This window comes from Martes martes (assembly GCF_963455335.1).
Source record: "Martes martes genome assembly, chromosome: X".
In the NCBI taxonomy this organism is placed as follows: domain Eukaryota; kingdom Metazoa; phylum Chordata; class Mammalia; order Carnivora; family Mustelidae; genus Martes; species Martes martes.
In genome coordinates, this window is record NC_137897.1 from 119,481,654 (window position 1) to 119,506,022 (window position 24,369).

The 24,369-nt window shown below is 36.3% G+C and overlaps 1 protein-coding gene across 1 annotated transcript in view; it reads right to left on the minus strand.

The window, feature by feature from the left end:
- Window positions 1–24,369, minus strand: part of GABRA3 (gamma-aminobutyric acid type A receptor subunit alpha3) — a gene marked incomplete at both ends in the record, with an annotated part of 353,799 nt that overhangs the window by 264,854 nt on the left and 64,576 nt on the right. The window contains one exon of the mRNA XM_080795411.1: window positions 17,397–17,562. Within this exon, the coding sequence (XP_080651537.1) occupies window positions 17,397–17,562 (166 nt within the window). The remainder of the gene's footprint in view (window positions 1–17,396; window positions 17,563–24,369) is intronic.

The window sequence follows — 24,369 nt, forward strand, 5'->3', positions numbered from 1 at the left end:
CTCAGGGTCATATGATAGAGCCCCATGTCAGGATCCCTACTCAGCAGGGAATCCTCTGGAATTCTCTTCCTCTCCCTCTGTCCCTCCCCCAATCTCACACACACACACTCTCTCTAAAATAAACAAATAATATTTTTTAAAAAATAAGAAGTGAGGGGATGGAGAAGAATTTGTCATGCTAAAGGATATCAAAAGCCAAAGTAGCCATACTTATATCAGACAAACTATATTTTGAATGAAAGACTACGACAAGAGATGAAGAAGGTCATAACGTCAAAATTAAGGTCTCTAATCCAACAAGAAGATCTAAGAATTGTAATTATTTATCTCCCCAATTTGGGAGCACCCAAATATGTAAAATAATAACAAACATAAAGGAAGTCATTGGTAATAATAAAATAACAGTAGGGGACTTTAATGCCCCACTTACAGCAATGGACAGATCACCTAAGCAGAAGATGAACGAGGAAACAATGGCTGAGTGGCACTAGCCCATATATAATAGACATATTTGGAACATTGCATCCTAAAGCAGAATACACATTTTTTTTTTTTAGTGTGTGTGGAACATTCTCAAGAACAGATCACATACTGGGTCACAAATCAGCCCTCAACAAGTACAAAAAGATTGAGATCATACCATGCATATTTTCAGACCACAATACTATGAAACTTGAAGTCAGCCACAAGAAAAAATCTGTAAAGGGCTCAAATACATGGAGGATAAAGAACATTACACTGAAGAATGAATAGGTCAACCAGAAAGCTAAAGAAGAAATTTTAAAAATGTATGGAAACAAATGAAAATTAAACATAAGGGTCCAAAATCTTTGAGAGGCAGCAGAAGTAGTCCTAAGAGGGAGGTATATCCAGTACAGGCCTACCTCAAGAAGCAAATATTCCAATCTAACCTTACACCTAAAAGAAGTAGGAAAGAATAACAAGTAAAGCCTAAAACTACCAGAAGAAGCAAATATTCAACCTAACCTTACACCTAAAAGAGCTAGAAAAGAATAACAAGTGAAGCCTAAAACTACCAGAAGAATTTAATAATAAAGATTAGAGCAGAAATAAATGCTATAGAAACAAATGAACAAACAAACAAACAAACAAACAAAAAACACAGGAGAACAGACCAAATAACTAAGAGCTGGTTCTTTGAAAGAATTAATAAAATTGATAAATCCCTAGCCAGATTTATCAAAAAGAAAAGATAAATCACCCAAATTAATAAAATGACAAATGCAAGAGATCACAACCAACACTACAGAAAAACAAACAATTTTAAGAGAATATTATGAAAAATTACATGTTTGTTCAATAAATTGGGTATTCTGGAAGAAATGGATAAATTCATAGAAATATATAAACAACCAAAACTGAAACAGGAAGAAATAGAACACTTTCACCAACTGAAAACTGGCAAAGAAATTGAATCAATAATCAAAAAATCTCCCAGCACACAACAGTCCACAGCCACATGACTTCCCAGGGTAATTCCACCAGACATTTAAAGAAGAGCTAATACCTATTCTTCTCAAACTCTTCCAAAAAAATAAAAATGGAAAAAAAAAAAACCTTTCCCAAACCATTCTATGAGGCCAGCATTACCTTGATTCCAAAGGCAGACAGAGGCCCCACTAAAAAAGAGAATTATAGATCAATATTCCTGATAAATGTGGATGCAAAAATTCTCAATACTAGTAAATTGAATCCAACAGTACATTAAAAAAGTCATTCACCATGATCAAGTGGGATTTATTCCCAGGATGCAAGGATGGTTCCATATTTACAAATCAATCAACATCATAAGCAATATTAATAAAAGCAAGGATAAGAACCATATGATCCTTTCAATAGATATAAAAAAGACATTTAACAAAGTAGAGCATCCATTCTTGATTTAAAATCCTCAACAAAGTAAGGATAAAGGGAACATATGTCAACATCATAAAGGCCATATATGAATGATCCATAGCTAATATCATCCTCAATGGTAAAAAACTGAGAGTCTTTCACCCATGGTCAGGAACAAGACAAGGATGTCAACTCTTACCATTACTATATAACATATTACTGGAAGTCTTAGCCTCAGCAATCAGACAACAAAAAAGAAATAAAAGGCAACCAAATCAACAAGAAACAAGTCAAACTTCCACTATTTGCAGATGACATGATATCCTAAGTAGAAAACCCAAAGATTCCACCAAAAAAATTCTAGAACCGATACATGAATTCATTAAAGCTGCAGGATAAAAAGCAATGTTCAGAAATCGGTTGCATGTTATACACTGATAATGAAGCAGCAGTAAATGAAATCAACTAATTGATCCCATTTATAATTGTGGCACCAAAAACCATAAGATACCTAGAAATAAACCTAACCAAAGAGATAAAAGTTCTGTACTCTGAAAACTATAGAACACTTATGAAAGAAATTGAAAATGACACAAAGGAATGGAAAAACATTCCATGCTCATTATTTGGAAGAACACATATTATTAAAATATCTATATTACCCAAACTAATCTACACATGTAATGCAATCCCTATCAAAATAGCACCAGCATTTTTTACGGAGCTAGAACAAACCATCTATAAAAAAAAAAATCCTAAAATTTGTATGGAAGCACAAAAGATCCTGAATAGCCAAAACAATCTTGAAAAAGAAAAGCAAAACAAGCAGCATCATGATTCCAGATTTCAAGCTCTAATACCAAGTTGTAGTCATAAAGACAGTATGTTACTGACACAAAAACAGACACATAGATCAATGGAACAGAATAGACAACCCAGAAATGGACCCACAACTATAAGGTCTACTAATCTGTGACAAAACAGGGAAGAATATCCAATGGAAAAATGTTTCCAACAAATGGTGTTGTGAAAACTGGAGAGCCACATGCAGAAGGAAATTGAACCACTTTTTTACACCATACACAAAAATAAATTGAAAATGGATAAAAGACCTAAATGTGAAACAGTCATCAAAATCTTAGAGGAGAATACAGGCAACAACCTTTTTGACCTTGGCTGCAACAACTTCTTACTAGATATATCTCTAAAGGCAGGGGAAACAAAAGCAAAAATAAACTACAGGGACTTCACCAAATTAAAACCTTCTGCACAGCAAAGGAAACAATCAACAAAACTAAAAGGCAACCTTTGGGATGGGAGAAGATAGTTGCAAATGATATATCTGATAAAGGGCTAGTATCCAAAATCTATGAAGAACTTGTCAAACTTAACAACCAAAAAAATAAATAATCCAGGTAAGAAATGCACAGAAGACATGAATGGACATCTTCTTCCAAAGAAGACATCCAGATGGGTAATAGACACATGAAAATATGCTGAACATTACTCATCTTCAGCAAAAAATACAAATCAAAACTACTATGAAATATCATCTCACACCTGTCAAAATGGCTAAAGTTAACAACAAAGGAAACAACAGATGTTGGTAAGTGTGTGGAGAAAGGTGAACCCTCTTATACTATTGGTAGGGATGCAAAGTGATCCACCACTCTGGAAAACAGTATGGAGGCTCCTCAAAAAGTTAAGAACAGAACTACCCTACAACCCAGCAATTACACTACTAGCTGTCTATCCAAAGAATACAAAAATACTGATTCAAAGAGACACAAGCACCCCAGTGTTTTAGTGGCACTATCAACAGTAGCCCAATTATGGAAAGAGCCTACAGTTTTTTTTATTTTTTAATTTAATTAATTAACATATAGTGTATTATTAGTTTCAAAATAGAGTTCAGTGATTCATCAGTTGTATGTAACACCCAGTGCTAATTACATCACGAGCTCAAATCTCAATCAACTGATAAATGAATAAAGCAACATATACATATATATACATATATAATATTTGTATATTATACAAATTACATATTTATAAATATACATAAATATATACAAGTATACATATGTATACAATATACACATACATATTATATATGCACATAATACATATGTATATAATATTTGCTTATATATTTATATATTTATTTATATACTTATATAAATATACATCATATATTATTAAGTATATATTTATATATAAACAAATAAAGCAGTATATATTTATGTATGTTTATATATATATACATACATACACACACAATGCAATATTATTCAGACATAAAAAAGAATGAAATCTTGGAGGAGTCAAGATGGCAGAGAAGCAGCAGGCTGAGACTACATCAGGTAGCAGGAGATCAGCTAGATAGCTTATCAAACCATTGCGAACACCTACAAATAGAACAGGAGATCGGAGAGAAGAAGAGCAACAATTCTAGAAACAGAAAATTGACCACTTTCTGAAAGGTAGGACCTGCGGAGAAGTGAATCCAAAGCGACAGGAAGATAGACCGCAGGGGGAGGGGCTGGCTCCCGGCAAGCGGCAGAACAATGGAGCACAAAATCAGGACTTTTAAAAGTCTGTTCCACTGAGGGACATTGCTCCAGAGGCTAAACCGGGGTGAAGTCCACATGGGGTCAGAGTGGCCCCAGCTCCCATAGGGTCACAGAAGGATTGGAGGTGTCTGAGTATCGCAGAGCTCCCAGGTATTAGAATGGGGAAGCCAGCTACAGAGACAGAGCTGAGGAGTGAGCTCTCAACTTGGGGTTACCTTGAGCTGGTCACAGGCTGGGTGAGCTCAGAGTGTGGCCAGAGGCCAGGGAGACTGGACTGATTGAGCGCTTTCCTCTGAGGGCGCACTGAGGAGTGGGGCCCCAAGCTCCCAGCTCCTCCGGGCCAGAGACTGGGAGGCCGCCATTTTCATTCCCGTCCTCCGGAACTCTACAGAAAGCGTTCAGGGGACAAAAGCTCCTGAAAACGAACCCAAACGGATTACTTAGCCTGGCCCCTGGTAAGGGAGGTGCAATTCCGCCTCCAGCAAAGACACTTGAGAATCACTACAACAGGCCGCTCCCCCAGAAGATCAACAAGAAATCCAGCCAAGACCGAGTTCACTTACCAAGGAGAACAGCAGAATTCTAGAGGAGGAGAAAGCAAAGCATGGAATTCATGGCTTTCTCCCCATGATTCTTTAGTCTTACAGTTAATTAATTTTTTTTTCTTCTGCTAAATTTTTTTTAACTTTTACCCTTTCCTCTTTTAACGTTTTTTAACTAGTTTATCTTAACAATACATTTCATTAAAAAAAATAATCTTTTTTGAACCTTCACTATTATACTCATATTTTATCCTTCATCATATCTAACTATTTTTTGTATACACAAAGGGTTTTTTTGTCTAAAAAATGTGGGGTACAACTTCTTCTAATAGATCAAAATATACCTTAAATCTAGCTCTGGGCTTGTTCTAGTCTCCAGCCCAAGCTAAATCTCCCCATTTCTTTTTTATTTATTCTCCAACCAACTTACTTTATCAACCCCTTTTTTAGAAATTTAAAAAAAATTTTTTTCATCTTTATAGGCATATTCCATCACTTCATTGTGTTTACCCTTATATATGTTTTTCATTCTTTAAAATTTGGGGAGGTGGTTTCTTCTAAGAGACCAAAATAGTCCCAAAATTAAGTGGGAGACCCTGCTCTAGTCACCAGTCTAATATATATAATTTTTTTCTTTTTTATATTTTTTCTTTGTTTTCTTTTTTAATTTTTTTTCTTTCTGAACTTTTTTTTTTTATCCCCTTTCTCCCTCCCATGATTTGGGATCTCTTCTGATTTGGTTAAAGCACATTTCCTGGAGTCTTTGCCACCCTTTTAGTATTTTATTTGCTCCTTCATATATTCTTATCAGGACAAAATGACAGGGCGGAAAAACTCACCACCAAAAAAAAAAAAAAAAAAAAAAACCAAGAGGCAGTACCAAAGACTAGGGACCTAATCAATACAGACATTGGTAATACGACAGATCTAGAGTTCAGAATGATGATTCTCAAGGTTCTAGCCGGGCTCAAAAAAGGCATGGAAGATATTAGAGAAATCCACTCCAGAGAGGTAAAAGCCCTTTCTGGAGAAATAAAAGAACTAAAATCTAACCAATTGAAATCAAAAAAGCTTTTAATGAGGTGCAATCAAAAATGGAGAAAGAACTGGCACGATATTTTCAGAGCACTAAGTGAGAAAAACAGGCACCCAAGAATACTATATTCAGCTAGGCTATCATTGAAAATAGAAGGAGAGATAAAAAGTTTCCAGGATAAACAAAAGCTGAAAGAATTTGCAAACACCAAACCAGCTCTACAGGAAATATTGAAAGGGGTCCTCTAAGCAAAGAAAGAGCCTAAAAGTAGTAGATCAGAAAGGAACAGAGACAATATACAGTAACAGTCACCTTACAGACAATACAATGGCACCAAATTCATATCTCTCAATAGTTACCCTGAATGTAAATGGGCTAAATGCCCCAATCAAAAGACACAAGGTATTAGAATGGATAAAAAAACAAAACTCATCAATATGTTGCCTACAAGAAACTCATTTAAGACCCAAAGACACCTCCAGATTTAAAGTGAGGGGGTGGAAAACAATATACCATGCTAATGGACATCAGAGGAAAGCTGGGGTGGCAATCTTTATATCAGATCAATTAGATTTTAAGCCAAAGACTATAATGAGAGATGAGGAAGGACACTATATCATACTCAAAGGGCCTGTCCGACAAGAAAATCTAACAATTTTAAATATCTATGCCCCTAACATGGGAGCAGCCAACTATATAAACCAATTAATAACAAAATCAAAGAAACACATTGACAATAATACAATAATAGAAGGGGACTTTAACACTCCCCACACTGAAATGGACAGATCATCCAAGCAAAAGATAAACAAGGAAATAAAGGCCTTAAATGACACACTGGACCAGATGGACATCACAGATATATTCAGAACATTCCATCCCAAAACAACAGAATGAACATTCTTCTCTAGTGCACATGGAATATTCTCCAGAATAGATCACATCCTGGGTCATAAATCAGGTCTTAACCGGTATCAAAACACTGGGATCATTTCCTGCATATTTTCAGACCACAATGCTCTGAAGCTAGAACTCAATCACAAGAGGAAATTTGGCAAGAACCCAAATACATGGAGACTAAACAGCATCCTTTTAAAGAATGAATGGGTCAAGCAGGAAATTAAAGAAGAATTGAAAAAATTCATGGAAACAAATGATAATGAAAACACAACAGTTCAAAATCTGTGGGACACAGCAAAGGCAGTCCTGAGAGGAAAATATATAGTAATACAAGCATTTCTTAAGAAACAAGAAAGGTCTCAAATACACAACCTAACCCTACACCTAAAGGAGCTAGAGAAAGAACAACAAAGAAAGCCTAAACCCAGCAGGAGAAGAGAAATAACAAAGATCAGAGCAGAAATCAATTAAATAGAAACAAAAAAACAATAGAACAAATTAACGAAACTAGGAGCTGGTTCTTTGAAAGAATTAATAGGATTGACAAACCCCTGGCTGGACTTATCAAAAAGAAAAGAGAAAGGATGCAAATAAATAAAATCATGAATGAAAGAGGAGAGATCACAACCAACACCAAAGAAATACAAACAATTATAAGAACATACTATGAGCAACTCTACGCCAACGAATTTGACAATCTGGAAGAAATGATGCATTCCTAGACACATATAAACTACCAAAACTGAACCAGGAAGAAAGAGAAAACTTGAACAGACCCATAACCAGTAAGGAGATTGAAACAGTCATCAAAAATCTCCAAACAAACAAAAGCGCAGGGCCAGACAGCTTCCCAGGGGAATTCTACCAAACATTTAAAGGAGAGTTAATTCTTATTCTCCTGAAACTGTTCCAAAAAATAGAAATGGAAGGAAAACTTCCAAACTCATTTTATGAGGCCAGCATCACCTTGATCCCAAAACCAGACAAGGATCCTATCAGAAAAGAGAATTACAGACCAATATCCTTGATGAACATAGATGCAAAAATTCTCACCAAAATACTAGCCAATAGGATCCAACAGTCCATTAAAAGGATTATTCACCATGACCAAGTGGGATTTATTCCAGGGCTGCAAGGTTGGTTCAACATCCACAAATCAATCAGTGTGATACAATACATTAATAAAAGAAAGAACAAGAACCATATGATACTCTCAATGGATGCTGAAAAAGCATTTGACAAAGTACAGCATCCCTTCCTGATCAAAACTCTTCAAAGTGTAGGGATAGAGGGCACATACCTCAATATTATCAAAGCCATCTATGAAAAACCCACCACAAATATCATTCTCAATGGAGAAAAACTGAAAGCTTTTCCGCTAAGGTCAGGAACACGACAGGGATGTACATTATCACCACTGCTATTCAACATAGTACTAGAAGTCCTAGCCTCAGCAATCAGACAACAAAAAGAAATTAAAGGCATCCAAATTGGCAAAGAAGAAGTCAAACTATCACTCTTCGCAGATGATATGATACTATATGTGGAAAACCCAAAAGGCTCCACTCCAAAACTGCTAGAACTTATACAGGAATTCAGTAAAGTGTCAGGATATAAAATCAATGCACAGAAATCAGTTGCATTTCTATACAGCAACAACAAGAAAGAAGAAAGAGAAATTAAGGAGTCAATCCCATTTACAATTGCACCCAAAACCATAAAATACCTAGGAATAAACCTAACCAAAGAGGCAAAGAATCTGTACTCAGAAAACTATAAAGTACTCATGAAAGAAATTGTGGAAGACACAAAGAAATGGAAAAATGTTCCATGCCCCTGGATTGGAAGAACAAATATTGTGAAAATGTCTATGCTACCTAAAGCAATCTACACATTTAATGCAATCCCTGTCAAAATCCCATCCATTTTTTTCAAAGAAATGGAACAAATAATCCTAAAATTTTTATGGAACCAGAAAAGACCTTGAATAGCCAAAGGAATGTTGAAAAAGAAAGCCAGAGTTGATGGCATCACAATTTTGGACTTCAAGCTCTATTACAAAGCTGTCATTGTCAAGACAGTATGGTACTGGCACAAAAACAGACACATAGATCAATGGAACAGAATAGAAAGCCCAGAAATAGACCCTCAATTCTATGGTCAACTACTCTCTGACAAAGCAGGAAAGAACGTCCAATGGAAAAAAGACAGCCTCTTCAACAAATGGTGTTGGGAAAATTGGACAGCCACATGCAGAAAAATAAAATTAGACCATTTCCTTACATCACACATGAAAATAGACTCAAAATGGATGAAAGACCTCAATGTGAGACAGGAATCCATCAAAATCCTTGAGGAGAACACAGGCAGCAACTTCTTCGACCTCAGCCACAGCAACTTCTTCCTACGAGCATCGCCAAAGGCAAGGGAAGCAAGGGCAAAAATGAACTATTGGGATTTCATCAAGATCAAAAGCTTTTGCACAGCAAAGGAAACAGTTAACAAAACCAAAAGACAACTGACAGAATGGGAGAAGATATTTGCAAATGACATATCAGATAAAGGGCTAGTATCCAAAAGCTATAAAGAGCTGAGCAAGCTCAACACCCAAAGAACAAATAATCCAGTCAAGAAATGGGCAGAGGACATGAACATACATTTCTTCAAAGAAGACATCCAGATGGCCAACAGACACATGGAAAAATGCTCCACAGCACTCAGCATCAGGGAAATACAAATCAAAACCACAATGGGATACCACCTCACACCAGTCAGAATGACTAAAATTAACAAGTCAGGAAATGACAGATGCTGACGAGGATGCAGAGAAAGGGGAACCCTCCTACACTGTTGGTGGGAATGCAAGCTGGTGCAACCACTCTGGAAAACAGCATGGAAGTTCCTCAAAAAGTTGAAAATAGAGCTACCCTATGACCCAGCAATTGCACTACTGGGTATTTACCCCAAAGATACAAATGTAGTGATCCAAAGGGGCACATGCACCCGAATGTTTATAGCAGCAATGTCCACAATAGCCAAACTATGGAAAGAACCTAGATGTACATCAACAGATGAATGGATAAAGAAGATATGGTGTATATATATTTATAATGGAATACTATGCAGCCATCAAAAGAAATGAAATCTTACCATTTGTGACACTGTGTATGGAACTAGAGGGTATTATGCTTAGCAAAATAAGTCAATCAGAGAAAGACAATTATCAGGTGATCTCCCTGATATGAGGAAGTGGAGATGCAACGTAGGGGGCTTGGGGGATAGGAAAAGAATAAATGAAACAAGATGGGATTGGGAGGGAGACAAACCATCAGAGACTCTTAATCTCACAAAAAAAAATGGAGGGTTGCTGAGAGGAGGGTGGTCAGGAGAGGTTGGTGGGGTTATGGACATTGGGGAGGGTATGTGCTATGGTGAGTGCTGTGAAGTGTGTAAACCTGGTGATTCACAGACCTGTACCCCTGGGGCTAAAAATGCATTATTTGTTTATTAAAAAATTAAAAAAAATTAAAAAAAGAATGAAATCTTGTCATTTGTGAAGATGTAGGTGGAGCTAGAGTATATTATGTAAAATGAAATAAATCAGTGAGAGAAAGACAAGTACCACATAATTTCACTCATATGTGGAATTTAAGAAATAAAACAGATGAACATAGGAGGGAAAAAGAGAGAGGCAAACCATAAAACAGATTCTTAACTACAGAGAACACATTGATGGTTACTGGAAAGGAGGTTGGTGGGTATGGGTTAAGTAAGTGATGGGGATTAAGGAGGACACTTGTGATGAGCAGGGGGTGTTCTTTGTAAGTGATGAACCACTAAATTCTACACTTGAAGCTATTATTACACTGTATGTTAATTAACTGGAATTTAAATAAAAACTTGAAAAAAAGTGGATAAGATAATGTGGCAAATGGAATTTTTCTTTTTTTGTTGTTTTATTTTTTTTTACTTTATTTTTTCTTATTGTGTTATGTTAGTCACTATACAGTACATCATTAGCTTTTGATGTAGTGGAAGAATAAACATTGTTAAAATGTCTATGCTGCCTAGAGCAATTGATACTTTCAATGCCATCCCAATCAAAATACCAATGGCATTTTTCAAAATGCTGAAACAAACAGTCCTGAAATTTGTATGGAACCAGAAAAGACCCCAAATCATCAAGGAAATGTTGAAAAAGAAAAAACAAAAGTTGGGAGCATCACGTTGCCTGATTTCAAGCTATATTACAAAGCTATGACCAACAAGACTACATGGTACTGGCACAAAAACAGACACATAGACCAGTGGAACAGAATAGAGAGTCCAGATATGGACTTTCAACCCTATGGCCAACTAATCTTTGACAAAGCAGGAAAAAATATCTGATGGGAAAAAGTCTCTTCAATAAATTCTTTTATTTAATTAATAAATTCTTTTTAATTAATTTATTTAATTATAAAATCTTCAATAAATAGATTCTGGGAAAATTGGACAGCCACATGCAGAAGAATGAAACTGGACCATTGTCTTACACTATACACAAAGGTAAACTCAAAAGACATGAAAGACCTCAGTGGGAGACAGGAATCCATCAAAATCCTAGAGGAGAACATAGGCAGTAACCTCTTCAACATCAGCCACAACAACTTCTTTCAAGACACGTCTCCAAAGGCAAGGAAAACAAAAGTGAAAATGAACTTTCAGGACTTCATCGAGATAAAAAGACTTTGGACAGCAAAGGAAACAGTCAACAAAACAAAGAAGTTTGCAAATAAAACTGCAGACAAAGGGCTGATATCTAAGATCTATAAAGAACTTCTTAAACTCAGCATCCAAAAAACATGTAATCAAGTCAAAAAAATGGTCAGAAGACATGAGAAGACACTTCTCCAAAGAAGACATACAAATAACTAACAGACACATGAAAAAGTGTTCATCCTCATTAGCCATCAGGGAAATTAAAATCAAAACCACATTGAGATACCACCTAATATCAGTTAGAATGGCAAAAATCAATAAGGCAAGAAACAACTTGTTGGAGAAGTTGTAGAGAAAAGGGAACCCTCTTACACTATTGGTGGGAATGTAAATTGGTGCAGCCACTTTGGAAAACAGTGTGGAGGTTCCTCAAAAAATTAAAAATAGTGCTACCTTATGACCCAGCAATTGCACTACTGGGTATTTGCCCCAAAGATACAGATGTAGTGAAAAGAAGGGCCATATGTACCCCAATATGCACCCCCAATGTCCATAGCAGCAATGTCCACTATAGTCAAAGTGTGGAAAGAGCCAAGATGCCCTTCAACAGAACAATGGATAAAGATGTGGTCCATATACACAATAGAATATAACTCATCCATCAGAAAGGATGAATACCCAACTTTTGCATCGACATGGATGGGACTGGAGAAGATTAGGCTAAGTGAAATAAGTCAAACAAAGTGAATTATTATATGGTTTCACTTATTTGTGAAACATAAGGAATAGCATGGAGGGTATTAGGAGAAGGGAAAAATGAAGGGGAAGAAATCGGAGTGGGAGACAAACCATGAGAGACTATGGGCTCTAGGAAACAAACTTAAGGTTTTAGAAGGGAGGGGTTTGGGGGTGATGGGTGAGCCTGGTGAAGGGTATTAAGGAAGGCATGGATTGCATGGAGCACTGGGTGTTACACGCAAATGGATTTTTTTCAACACAAAAGAACATCATTAAGAAAGTATAAAAACAAGCAGACAAAAAGCAGCAGCTCTGCTAAGTATCAGAACTACCAGCATATACCACATAGTTGTAAGTTGAATTGTTTTGTTCTTTTTTTTTTTTTTTAAGCATGGGACACTGGACTCAGAAACAAACTGAGGGTTTTGGAAGGGACAGGGGTGGGGGGATGGGTTAGCCTGGTGGTGGGTATTGGAGAGGACATATATTGCATGGAGCACTGAGTGTGGTGCATAAGCAATGAATCTTAGAACACTGAAAAAATAAAATAAATAAATAAATAAAAATGTAAAAATTTTTTAAAATGAGAGAAAAGAAAAAAAAAGATTTTATTTATTTATTTGACAGAGAGAGACACGGGGAGATAGGGAACACAGCAGGGGGAGTGGAAGAAGGAGGAGCAGGCTTCCCACTGAACAATGAGCCCAATATGGGCTCGATCCCAGGACCCTGGGTTCATGACCTGAGCTAAAGGCAGACACTTAATGACTGATACACCCAGACATTCCTTGGTTTTTCTTTCTTTTTTTTTTTAGATTTTTTATTTATTTATTTGACAGACAGAGATCACAAGTAGGCAGAGAGGCAGGCAGAGAGAGAGGGGGAAGCAGGCTCCCTGCCAAGCAGACAGCCCGATGTTGGGCTCGATCCCAGGACCCTGGGATCGTGACCTGAGCCGAAGGCAGAAGCTTTAATCCCCTGAGCCACTCAGGCGCCCCCCTTGGTTTTTATTTCTAACAAATACAAATACAGTGCCAACCCTAATATTTAGATCCAGGGTTTTAGTAGTCTCACCCTTCCAAAGGGCTGGCAAGACATATTCAGGGCACTAAATGAGAAGAACATGCAGCAATGATACTTTTTCCAGCAAGGTTGATATTCAAAATGGATGGAGAAATAAAGAGCTTCCAAGACTGGGAAGGTTTAAAAGAGTATGTGACCACCAAGTTGGCACTACAAGAAATATTAAGGGGGGTTCTATAAAAGAAGAAAGAACCCAAGAGTGAAATAGAACAGAAAATTATGGAGACAATCTATAGAAACAAGGACTTCACAGACAACATGATGTCAATAAAAACATATCTTTCAATAATTACTTTCAATGTGAATCGCCTAAATGCTCCCATAAAATGACACATGGTTGCAGGTTGGATAAAACAACAGGACCCATCCATATCTGTCTACAAGAGACCCATTTGGAACATAAAGATACATCCAGACTGAAAGTGAAGGGATGGAGAAGCATCTTTCATGCCAATGGGCCTCAAAAGAAAGCTGGGGTAGTGATTCTCATGTCAGGTAAATTAGACATTAATCTAATTTAATTTGAAGGTAACCCTCCAAAAAAGCTTCGAGTTCCCTTATATTAAATCTAGCACTACTTTGTTTTTTTCACTCTTGAAGTCCTCTTTAATATAATCACTAAAAGATTTGGCTATCTGATTTTCTAAGCACCAGTAGGATGTAAACAAACCAGTGTAAACAGGAGAGACTGCAACTAACATTGAGCATGGAGACACACACAAAAAAAATACCAATATAGAATTAACATAATGAATGTTCTCTATGATGATCATAAAGCTACAAAGAACAGGGACTGTTGTATTCAAAATTTTTATTTAAGATTATAAGAAAAGTTGCAATAAATTCTTAAAGAACCTTATTCTCAGAGTTAAAATTTAACAGGCTTTAGGACTTGAAAAAATAAAGTTCATTTATTTAGCATTTCCATCTTATTTAGACCATCTGTCATAACCCAGTGAAATCCGATACATAAGAAATTAATAAAACAGAATTAGCCTGTTTTTTCAGACTGGACTAAAGAACAAAAAGGGCCTCATTGTCCATGTTTCTAAGGACATATTAGTCCAGTTCTGTAGCCTTCAGCCTCAGAAATTACTTTTGAAATTTCTGATAGATGGAAAGACTCAGTATATTAAGATAACCCTGCAAAAATAATTAGGAACAAGTCCTAATACTTTCAAGAATATGGGATAGTAGCCAAGTGTAAAACAATAAGACAAAAGCCACCACCAAATAATAAAATATCCTGTGTAATACTTAAATACTTCAAGGCTTAAGAGGATCATTGCTATTAATAATATTCTCTCAATGAGATGGGGTTTTAAAATTAAATGAAGTTTCATACAGCTGAGGAACACAAAGTTTGGGGACAGGAGGACTAATAAATAAGGCTGCCAAGATGGGTAGAGGCTGGGCTATATTGGATCGGATAAAATCATTTAAGGAATTTGGGCTTTAGTCTAGGGAAAATAGGAATCCATTAAGTGACCAAGAATAGCTATGACTCAACATGCACTGTAGAATATTGGCTACAGAGCAGAGGTTAGTTTGGGTGGGAGTAAGACTTTAGAAAGTAAGACCAACTAGAGACTTTTGTAATAGTCCAAGTGGAAGATAATATTGGATTAAACTAAGGTGGTAGCTGGAAAGTAGAGGAATCCTAAAGATGTGGGAGGTAGTAATTATATACCTTGGAAAATAGTTCAATCTAGAAATCAAAGAGTAGAAAATTGGCAGAGATGATTCCAATGTCTGGCTTGAGCAATGGGGTGCATAGTGGTGTTATTGACTAAGGAAAATGGAAGACAAGCATATCATGTTTGTTGTTTTTGTTGTTGTTAAGAGTAAGGGAGGGAGATGGAGATGATAAAACTAATTTGGACATACTTAGATTAAGGAGTTTATGGGTAGCCAAGTAGACATGTCCGACAGATGTTGAATATAGAGGTATGACACTCAAGAGAAATTAGGAATGATAATTGAGATGAGAGTCATTGGTATATATAAAAGATTATGATGTCATGGGGATAGATTAAATCACTCAGTGTCTGTATGGTAAGAATGCCTAGAACAAAACAAAGAAAAACACCAACACATAAGTGAACAAAGGAAAAGATTACCAAAAAGATTACAAAAGATCTTTATATCACAAAGGCATTTCATACAGTTGTGTAATAGAGTGGAAAATACTATAGTAAGCACAGCCATAAAAGTATGAAGAAAATCAGGTGTAGTATTTACTGCTCGTACTATGTCCAGATCTCTTTTCCTGGGCCAGTGAAACTGTCCCTCTACTACTTCAGAGTATTTTAACATTGGCTGAAAAAAGCCACCTTGCCTTAAAATGCCTGGGAGGTTATGCCTTCCTCCAGTTAGCCCACAGGCAATGGATGATTAGGAAGAGACCATAGAAGTCTAGCCCCTTGCCTGAGGTGGGCCAAATCTGTAGTATCATTCAACCCCATGGGGTCAAATGGAGGCTACACTTCAAGTGAAATCACATCTTTGCTTTACTTCCCTCCCTTCCCTATCTTGCTTTCCTTGCTTCCTACAAGATCCTCTGAGAGCACTCTCTATAAATTATTTGCTTTTGGATTCTTGTCTTGGGCCCTGCTTAGAGAACTTAATGTTAGAAACAGGGAATTGTGATGTCTCTGAAATAAAAGAATTATTCTTAAACCACATATTTATATTTTATGCATGTTTATATGTGTGTGCGTGTTTTATTTCATAATAAAAAAGGAGTTGAGGGAGAGAAAAATCAACAACTTTGAATGTTACTACATGCTACTAAAAATTTTTTAAAAGTTGGGTAATATAAGAACAGACAAGTGTTCATTTCAGTAACAGAGCCAACACTGGCTATCTTAGTTGCATAAATTGCTTTAGAGTCATGAGGTTCAAAGTCAGGCAGCACCACTGGAAAAATGGATGAGAGGTGAGTAAGTAGAGACAGTAAAGAAAACTGCTTTTTCAGAAAGTAGGACTGTGAAGAGGAGGCAAGATTTAAGGTACTATTTGGTGGGCAGATATTTATTTATTTTTTTTTTTGACAGACAGAGATCACAAGTAGGCAGAGAGGCAGACAGAGAGAGGAAGGAAAGCAGGCTCCCCGCTGAGCAGAAAGCCCGATGCGGCGCTCGATCCCAGCCTGGGATCATGACCCGAGCCGAAGGCAGCGGATTAACCCACTGAGCCATCCAGGTGCCCCAGATATTTAAATTTAACATGGGAGATTCATGATCACATTTAAATGCTAGTAGGACAGAGCCAATAAAAAGGGACAAGTTGGAGATCTAAGACAGAAAAAAAAAAAAAAACTGAGTACAAATGGCTGGAGAGAACTGCTTTTAAGATGTTACAGAGGGAATTTAAACATGAGCTAAGGAGCTGCTCAAGAAGACCCCTGAGATCTCTTTCTACCTTGTAAGTCTGAGCTGATGATTTTTTAAAAAAAATACAATATAAATTCAATTAGCCCACATATAGTACATCATTAGTTTTTGGTGTAGTGTTCAATGATTCATTAGTTGCATAAAAGACCCAGTGCTCGGGCGCCTGGGTGGCTCAGTGGGTTAAAGCCTCTGCCTTCAGCTCAGGTCATGATCCCAGGGTCCTGGGATCGAGTCCCACATCAGGCTCTCTGCCCAGCCGTGAGCCTGCTTCCCTTCCTCTCTCTCTGCCTACCTGTGATCTCTGTCTGTCAAATTAAATAAAAAAAAATCTTAAAAAAAAAGACCCAGTGCTCATCACATCACATGTCCTCCATAATTGAATTTAAATTAAAAAAATAAACAAATAAATTGAAATATAGCTCAAAAATAAAGTAAAATAAAATACAATTTAATGTCTAAGTATCAGGGACCAGAGTACCTAAGTTCCTGTAGGAAAAAAAAATAAAAAGTTTTGGTCTAAGGCAAGATTTTATCACAGTTTTCTTTTGTTCTAGGAGGTAAGGGTTCTTACCCGCCAATATCCTGCTTCACAAAGTCCCCAGGTTCTTGTCGTCTTGATTCCCCCTGGCCAGTTATTCCAGGAAAAATATTAATCAGGAAAAGAAACCCAAGGCTGGTTGTGTAGAAGTGACGCATTTGTGTGACTATCATTTTCTTAGGCACCAACTTGGAGAGACCTGTGAGATCCCTGTTCAGGGAAAAGAGGAAGGAGAAGGGGTGGAAGACAAAAAAGAAAAAAGGTTTTAAAAAAGGTTTTATTCAATTCTATTAGAGCCATTTAACTTTCCTAGTATCCAGTTATTAAATGATTAATGTGACAATCCCCTTTCCCCAGTTCATCAATGCCACCAAAATTCATTCCCCACATACTCCTTTCTTGAATATACCAAAGCCCATCCAATAAAGAGTAAAGAGCTCTAAATCAATAATTCAGAGTCTTAGGTTATACTTTCATCTCTTTCCCTGTCTTCTCAGTTTTAGTTACTTTTACATAATCTAAGAATTTAAAATACTCTCTCATGTCTTCATTTTATTTTCCCCCAATCCCATTTGACCTTTACTCTCACAAATGTCTTTGCCATAGTTAATTGTGTAATATTGTAGGAAATATTAGAATACTAACACCTGAACTCTCTTTATAGCATTTGTGGGATTAATTCTCATTTCAATACAGTTAAGCAATTTTCCAAATAGATGATTTAGAGTTGCCTATGTGCAAGGTTATTTTATGAACTCTGGACTGGTGGCTGTTTATCTAAGACATGGGGTTAAGAAAGCAGTATAAAGTGGCACTTTCTTGCTATCTCTGAACCTCATCGCTTCTTTGAATCTGAGAGACATTGACCACTAGAAGGAGACCTAATTCTGCAGAAACACCATGCGCTTTTTAAGTCTTATCAGTGACTTAACTTCCAGAGAGAATGAAAGGCTTTAAAACTTTTTTCCCAAGGAAAGTTTATGTAAGGGACTAATATGTCATACAGATAGATGCTGGAGAGCTATTATGGTTGATAAGAAGATAAAGAACAAGTCTTTTTAAATTTATCCCATCCCCAAGAACGCAGCCACTAGGTCCTATATTCAATTGTCTTCTTGAATCTTTGTGATGAGAAAACATCTACTTTGAGTTGCTGCCTAGGCATTTTACAATACGGCAACCTTGCTCATACCCAGAGTCTGGACATTTAGGCAAGGACCCAAGCATAGGATTCCCACTACAAGTTCCTGCTTTGCTTCTTCTAGGGTATCATTTAAAATGACCACTATGAAGGCAGATGCTGAACTGACTGAGCCACCTAGGCACCCCATAACATTTTGTTAACAAACATCATTATTATAATACATGTGAAGACATTTATGTATAAAACTATTTGACCACATTATATGTCAGAAAACCATAACACATGAGCCTAATAATCACTGTACAAGACAAAAGAGCCTTGGTAAACACTTAGGACATTACATATGATCAAGGGGCACCTCGGCGGCTCAGTTGATTAAGTGTCTACCTTTGGGTCAGGTCATGATCTCGGGGTCCTGGGATCAAGCCCCACATTGGGCTTTCTGTTAACAGCCTACTTCTCCCTCTGCCTGCCACTCCCCCTGCTTATACTTCTCTCTGTGTCAAATAAATAAATAAAATCTTTTTAAAAAATTATGCATGATCAAAAGCATGCCACTTGACTGTTGCACAACAGTGTGAATACTTAACACTACTAAACCGCATATTGAAAAGTGGTTAAGATTTTTTATGTGCTTTTTAACTACAATTAATTTTTTTAATTAAAAAATGCTACTGGAACAGGTAGCTTTAGCAAGTTAGCAAATATATACAAAACAGTCCCCAATCCTGGTATATATACACAGAAATGTGGCACATTAGCAGGTATTATCATTAAATGAACATATAGCCATGATACATGCTCAGGTGACCATCAAACAAGTGCAAACAAGGACTGTAGGATAGAAGATCCTTAAAATTGTTCTTCTGACAAGCTTGATGAATTTTCAAGTGACCATAATGCATAAGCTGAAAGCCATAACACTTAAAGGGCCTTCAAACATGATAAATATTCATGTAGCTATAAACAATTATAGTATGTTTAGACAACCATGATGTATGTGAAGAGGTATTGGTATATCAGCCCTTAACTGTGATGTGTGAACACACACTGTGTGTACCATAGCACCCACGATCAGGAATTAAGTGACATGGTTTAGGAGCAGATAGGCATACTAGTGGAGTAGACTGCCATGATGCAGAAACAGAAGGCCATGGTCCAAGAGTAGGCAAATATGCTCAAAATATTTCTCCCTGGAGCAAAGAGATAAGATATAGAGACAAGTGACCACAATGAAGAAGTAGTATCTCTTTAATGATGACCAATAGGGAATAAATAGCTATCTACAGCATATGAACAAAGAAGTATAGCACATACATCTGTGATGAATAAGCTGAAAATTACAGCAAAGGAACACCATATGATGACATGGGCATTTAAACAACTATGCTGCATTAACAGAATGTAATACTAATACTAGTTTTAAAGTTGATATAAAGAAGCCAAGCCACATTGCAAAAGTAGACAACCCTGGTATATGGTCCTGTAAGTACAGCACATGGATAAACACCAATGACATGTGAACTTACAACCAATAAGCATATTCAGATAACCATGGGCACAACAGCAGATGCCTGTGGTAGGAGCAAACTGACAATGAAATAGGAGGGGATAACCCTTGGGAAGACTCAGATAATCTTGATGTTATAATGAATTATCCATGGTACATGAACACACAATTTTGACAAATGCTCAAGCCACCAGACTACATGATTGAACAGCCAAAATAACAAATGCTTACTCAACCAATTCAATTTGCTCAAGAGCTAAAGGAGAGTACAAGTTACAAACTAGAAGGAAATGCCATCTATAAGCTGATGACTTGTAAATTAATATATCTACCCCCATTATCTCCTGCAACCCACATCCGCACTTAGATGTCTGAGAAGCATCTTAAACCTAACGTGTTAAAATCTGAGGTTCAGATATTAATCTCCCCACACATATAAACCTGGTCCCCCTATAGTCTTTCCAATATCAGGTAATAGTAATTACCCTTCCATTTGCTCAGAGTTAAAACTCTGATGTCATTCTTGATTCCTCTTTTAGTCTCATATCCCACATCCAATCTGTCAGCAAGTCTCATTGGCATTCCGTTTAAAAAGAAACATCTTCAAAATAAAACCACTCGTCATCACCTCTACTGCTATTACTCGGCATCTTTTGCTGAGATCGTTGCAAAAGCCTCTTAACTGGGCTTGGTGACTCTGACCCTGCTTTCCTAAAGTCTTGTCTCTATACAACAGAGTGAACTTTAAAAGTGTTAAGTCAAATCATGTCTCTCTTCTGCTCAAAATCCAATTGCTCCCCAGTTCAAAAGCTATGTTATGATCGACAAGGACCTACATGATCTAATCTCCGGATAGCTGGATAACCTTATCCTCTACTACCCTCCTCTCTCACTCAATCCACTTCAGCCACTGTGACTTCCTTGTTGCCAGATGGATATAACAGGCATGCTCCAGCCCTAGGGCCTTTGCAAATGCTATTGCCTCTACTGGGACTATTTTTCTATCTAATTTCCGTATAGTTTTTTCCTTCTCTCACTTCATGTTTTTGCTCAAATATCTCCTTTCTCAATGAGACCTTCCCTGATGACCCAATATAAAACTTCAATACTTCCTTATATCCTGGATACTTCCTATGCAGTTGTCTGTTCTATTTTTCCTCATTTGCACTTCTTTTCTTTCTTTTTTAAGTTCAACTTATTTTATTTATTTATTTATTTATTTATTTTTTAAAAGAGTTTATTTATTTATTTAACACACACACACACACACAGAGAGAGAGAGAGAGAGAGAGAGAGATCACAAGTAGGCAGAGAGGCAGGCAGAAGAGATGGGGGGGGGAAGCAGACTCCCTGCTGAACAGAGAGCCCAATGCGGGGCTCCATCCCAGGACCCTGAGATCATGACCTGATCTAAAGGCAGAGGTTTAACCCACTGAGCCACTCAGATGCTCCTTATTTATTTTTTAACTTAAACTCAATTAGCCAACATATAGCACATCATTAGTTCTTGATGTAGTGTTCAGTGATTCATTAGTTGCATATAACACCCCGTGCTCATCACATCATGTGCCCTCCTTAATGCCCGTTACCTAGTTACCCCATTCCCCCACCCACCTCCCTTTCCACAACCCTCAGTTTGATTCCCAGAGCCAAGAGTCTCTCATGATTTGTCTCCCTCTGTGATTTCTGCTCAGTTTTCCCTCTCTTCCCCTATAATCCTCTGCACTATTTCTTATATCCCACATATGAGTGAAACCATATGACAATTTTCTTTCTCTGATGGACTTATTTCATGTAGCATAATACCCTCTAGTTTCATCCATGTCAATGTAAATGGTAGGTATTCATCCTTTCTGATAGCTAAGTAATATCTCATTTGCACTTCTAATATATATTTCATGTATTTTTGTCATTGTCTGTTACTTCAGTACAATATAAGCTCAGTAAGGACAAGGAATTTTGCTTGTCTTATTTACAGATACATGCCCAATGCAAAGAATGCTGATAAATAATGCATACTTAATAAATAGTTAATGAATGAATGTTATTTTGAAAAAGCCACATCAATAAATGAGGTAAGATAGTATAAAGATCACCTTCATACTACCAGATCAAGAGACTACTCAGAACTACCAAATACTAGCCATGTTAGGCCTTAAAGACTTCCTTCTTCAATGTAAAATAGGAATAATAATATTCATAAAAATTGTAGATTAAATAATACACATAAAATGCCTGACCAAAGACATGCCAACTGGAGAAGTCTGCTGTTAGATCCTGTTCAAATACAAATTCATTTTATCACAAACTTTTGAGTATCTACTATGTACAAGGCACTGACACAGAACCTCCTTCAACTAGGATTCCTAAGACTTCTTTATCTCAGTGCCTAGAAACAACCAGATACTGACATTCCACCCACCAACTCCCCACTTGGATGCCATGAGGCACGACCTGCCGGAACTTTAACTGAACAGAGGCATCCCAAATGCTGCTATTCAGATACTATAAAGCCAACTCTGGCATTTCTTTGCCTCAGTTTGTCATAAAAGTTTTATTTGAGGCCATCTAATTCTACTTAGCCTCAAAGCACTGCCATTATTATAAGCTTTGAAGTCAGAAATATTATTATAAGCTTTGAAGCCAGAAATATCTGCCAATTCTTGATATGCCACACAGCAATCTGAGATTGGGTGAATGATTTGACTCAACATTCACATCTATAAAAAGTTGATAATGATAATACTGCCATATAGGAGTGTTATAAGAATTAAATGGCATAATTCATGGGCATAATTAAGCATTATGTTTGACATATAATAATCCTTGGTCATTGTAAACTACAGATCAATTCCTTGATCTCTTGCCCTCCAGTGAGCCTCAGCTCCACCCTAATCTAGTCAATTATTCTCATGATCATATCCTAAATCTTGTCATTACAAATCCATGAACTCAAACAACTATCTGATCACAACTTTTCCAACTCTTTTCATCCAGTACCTTTAAGCTGTTAATTATTCTACCCTCCTAACTGGCAATCCCTTGATCCTACCACCTTTCAATTGCATATTATCACCTTCATGTTCTTACTTCCTTTCTTGCCTTACTTGGGTTACATATGTAGTCCATAATTAATATCAACAAAATCATCCTCTGGTATGTGTCTTCAACACACTTTCCTCTCTCTTACTCTTTTGTAACTGCCTGGTAAAACATAAACCAGCACTGACCACAACCTTCTCCTCTGAAAGTCCTTGAATTCCATGCCCTAGTTATACTACACCTCTGACCATTTATATTCTATCTCCTTTGTGGGCTTCCCCTTTAGAGGGATACCTCTAAAATTTTCCCTGGTTTGGCATTAATATAATTCAAAATATATTTCCTATCAGACACAAATGATGAAATATCTATAATCTCTACCAAAAAAAGCTTAAAACATCTATGGAGAACAGAAGATTATGAATAGTAAAGTAGGAGACTTGAAAAAGAACCAAATATAATTTCTAGAAATAAAAATACTTTGAAAAGTAAAGCATACATCTTTGTAGGACACACACAACATATAAATAGAAACAGATTGCATAACTTCTGTATTAGAAGAGGAGACAAAAATAAAATGACTTAAGAAATGTCAATCCAAATAAGAAATAAAAGAAAAAATATTAAATAGGCATACTAAATAGAAAACATTAAAAAATAATAGTTTCTAATTCAAATATATTAGCAATTTTAGTCTCTAAATGTCCCACTTGAAATAAAAAGGTTATCAGACTAGATTAAAAATACTAAAACTAAATTAGCTATGCATTGTTTATAAGAGTCATATCTAAAACACAAAGGAACAGAAAAGTTGAAAGTAAAAGGAAAAAGTAATGCTATGCAAATATTAACCAAAACATTATTTTTAATATTCAGGAAGTAAAAACTTTAAATCAAAGCTTTTACTAAAGATAAAGATGAAAACTCTATATGGTAAAATGTTCAATTTAACAAGAAATGTAATAAATTTCTATACATCTAATAACACAGCTTTAAAATATGTAAAGCAAAAATGGATAGAACTAAAAAGAAACATAGACATAGCTATGATCATAATGGGGTACTTTAACACACCTCTTTCAGAAATTGACAGATTACACAGATTTTAAAAATCATGACAGATAGAAAAGATTTTAACAAAATGAGTAAAAAATCTCAAATATATATATTCAAATATATATTCTATATATTGGAAATATATAGAACACTATATCCACTGATGACAAAAATACACATTATTTTTAATCTCACTAGATATATTTGTAAAAATGTACAAGACTAAAAAGTGAATTACAACAAATTTCAAAAGA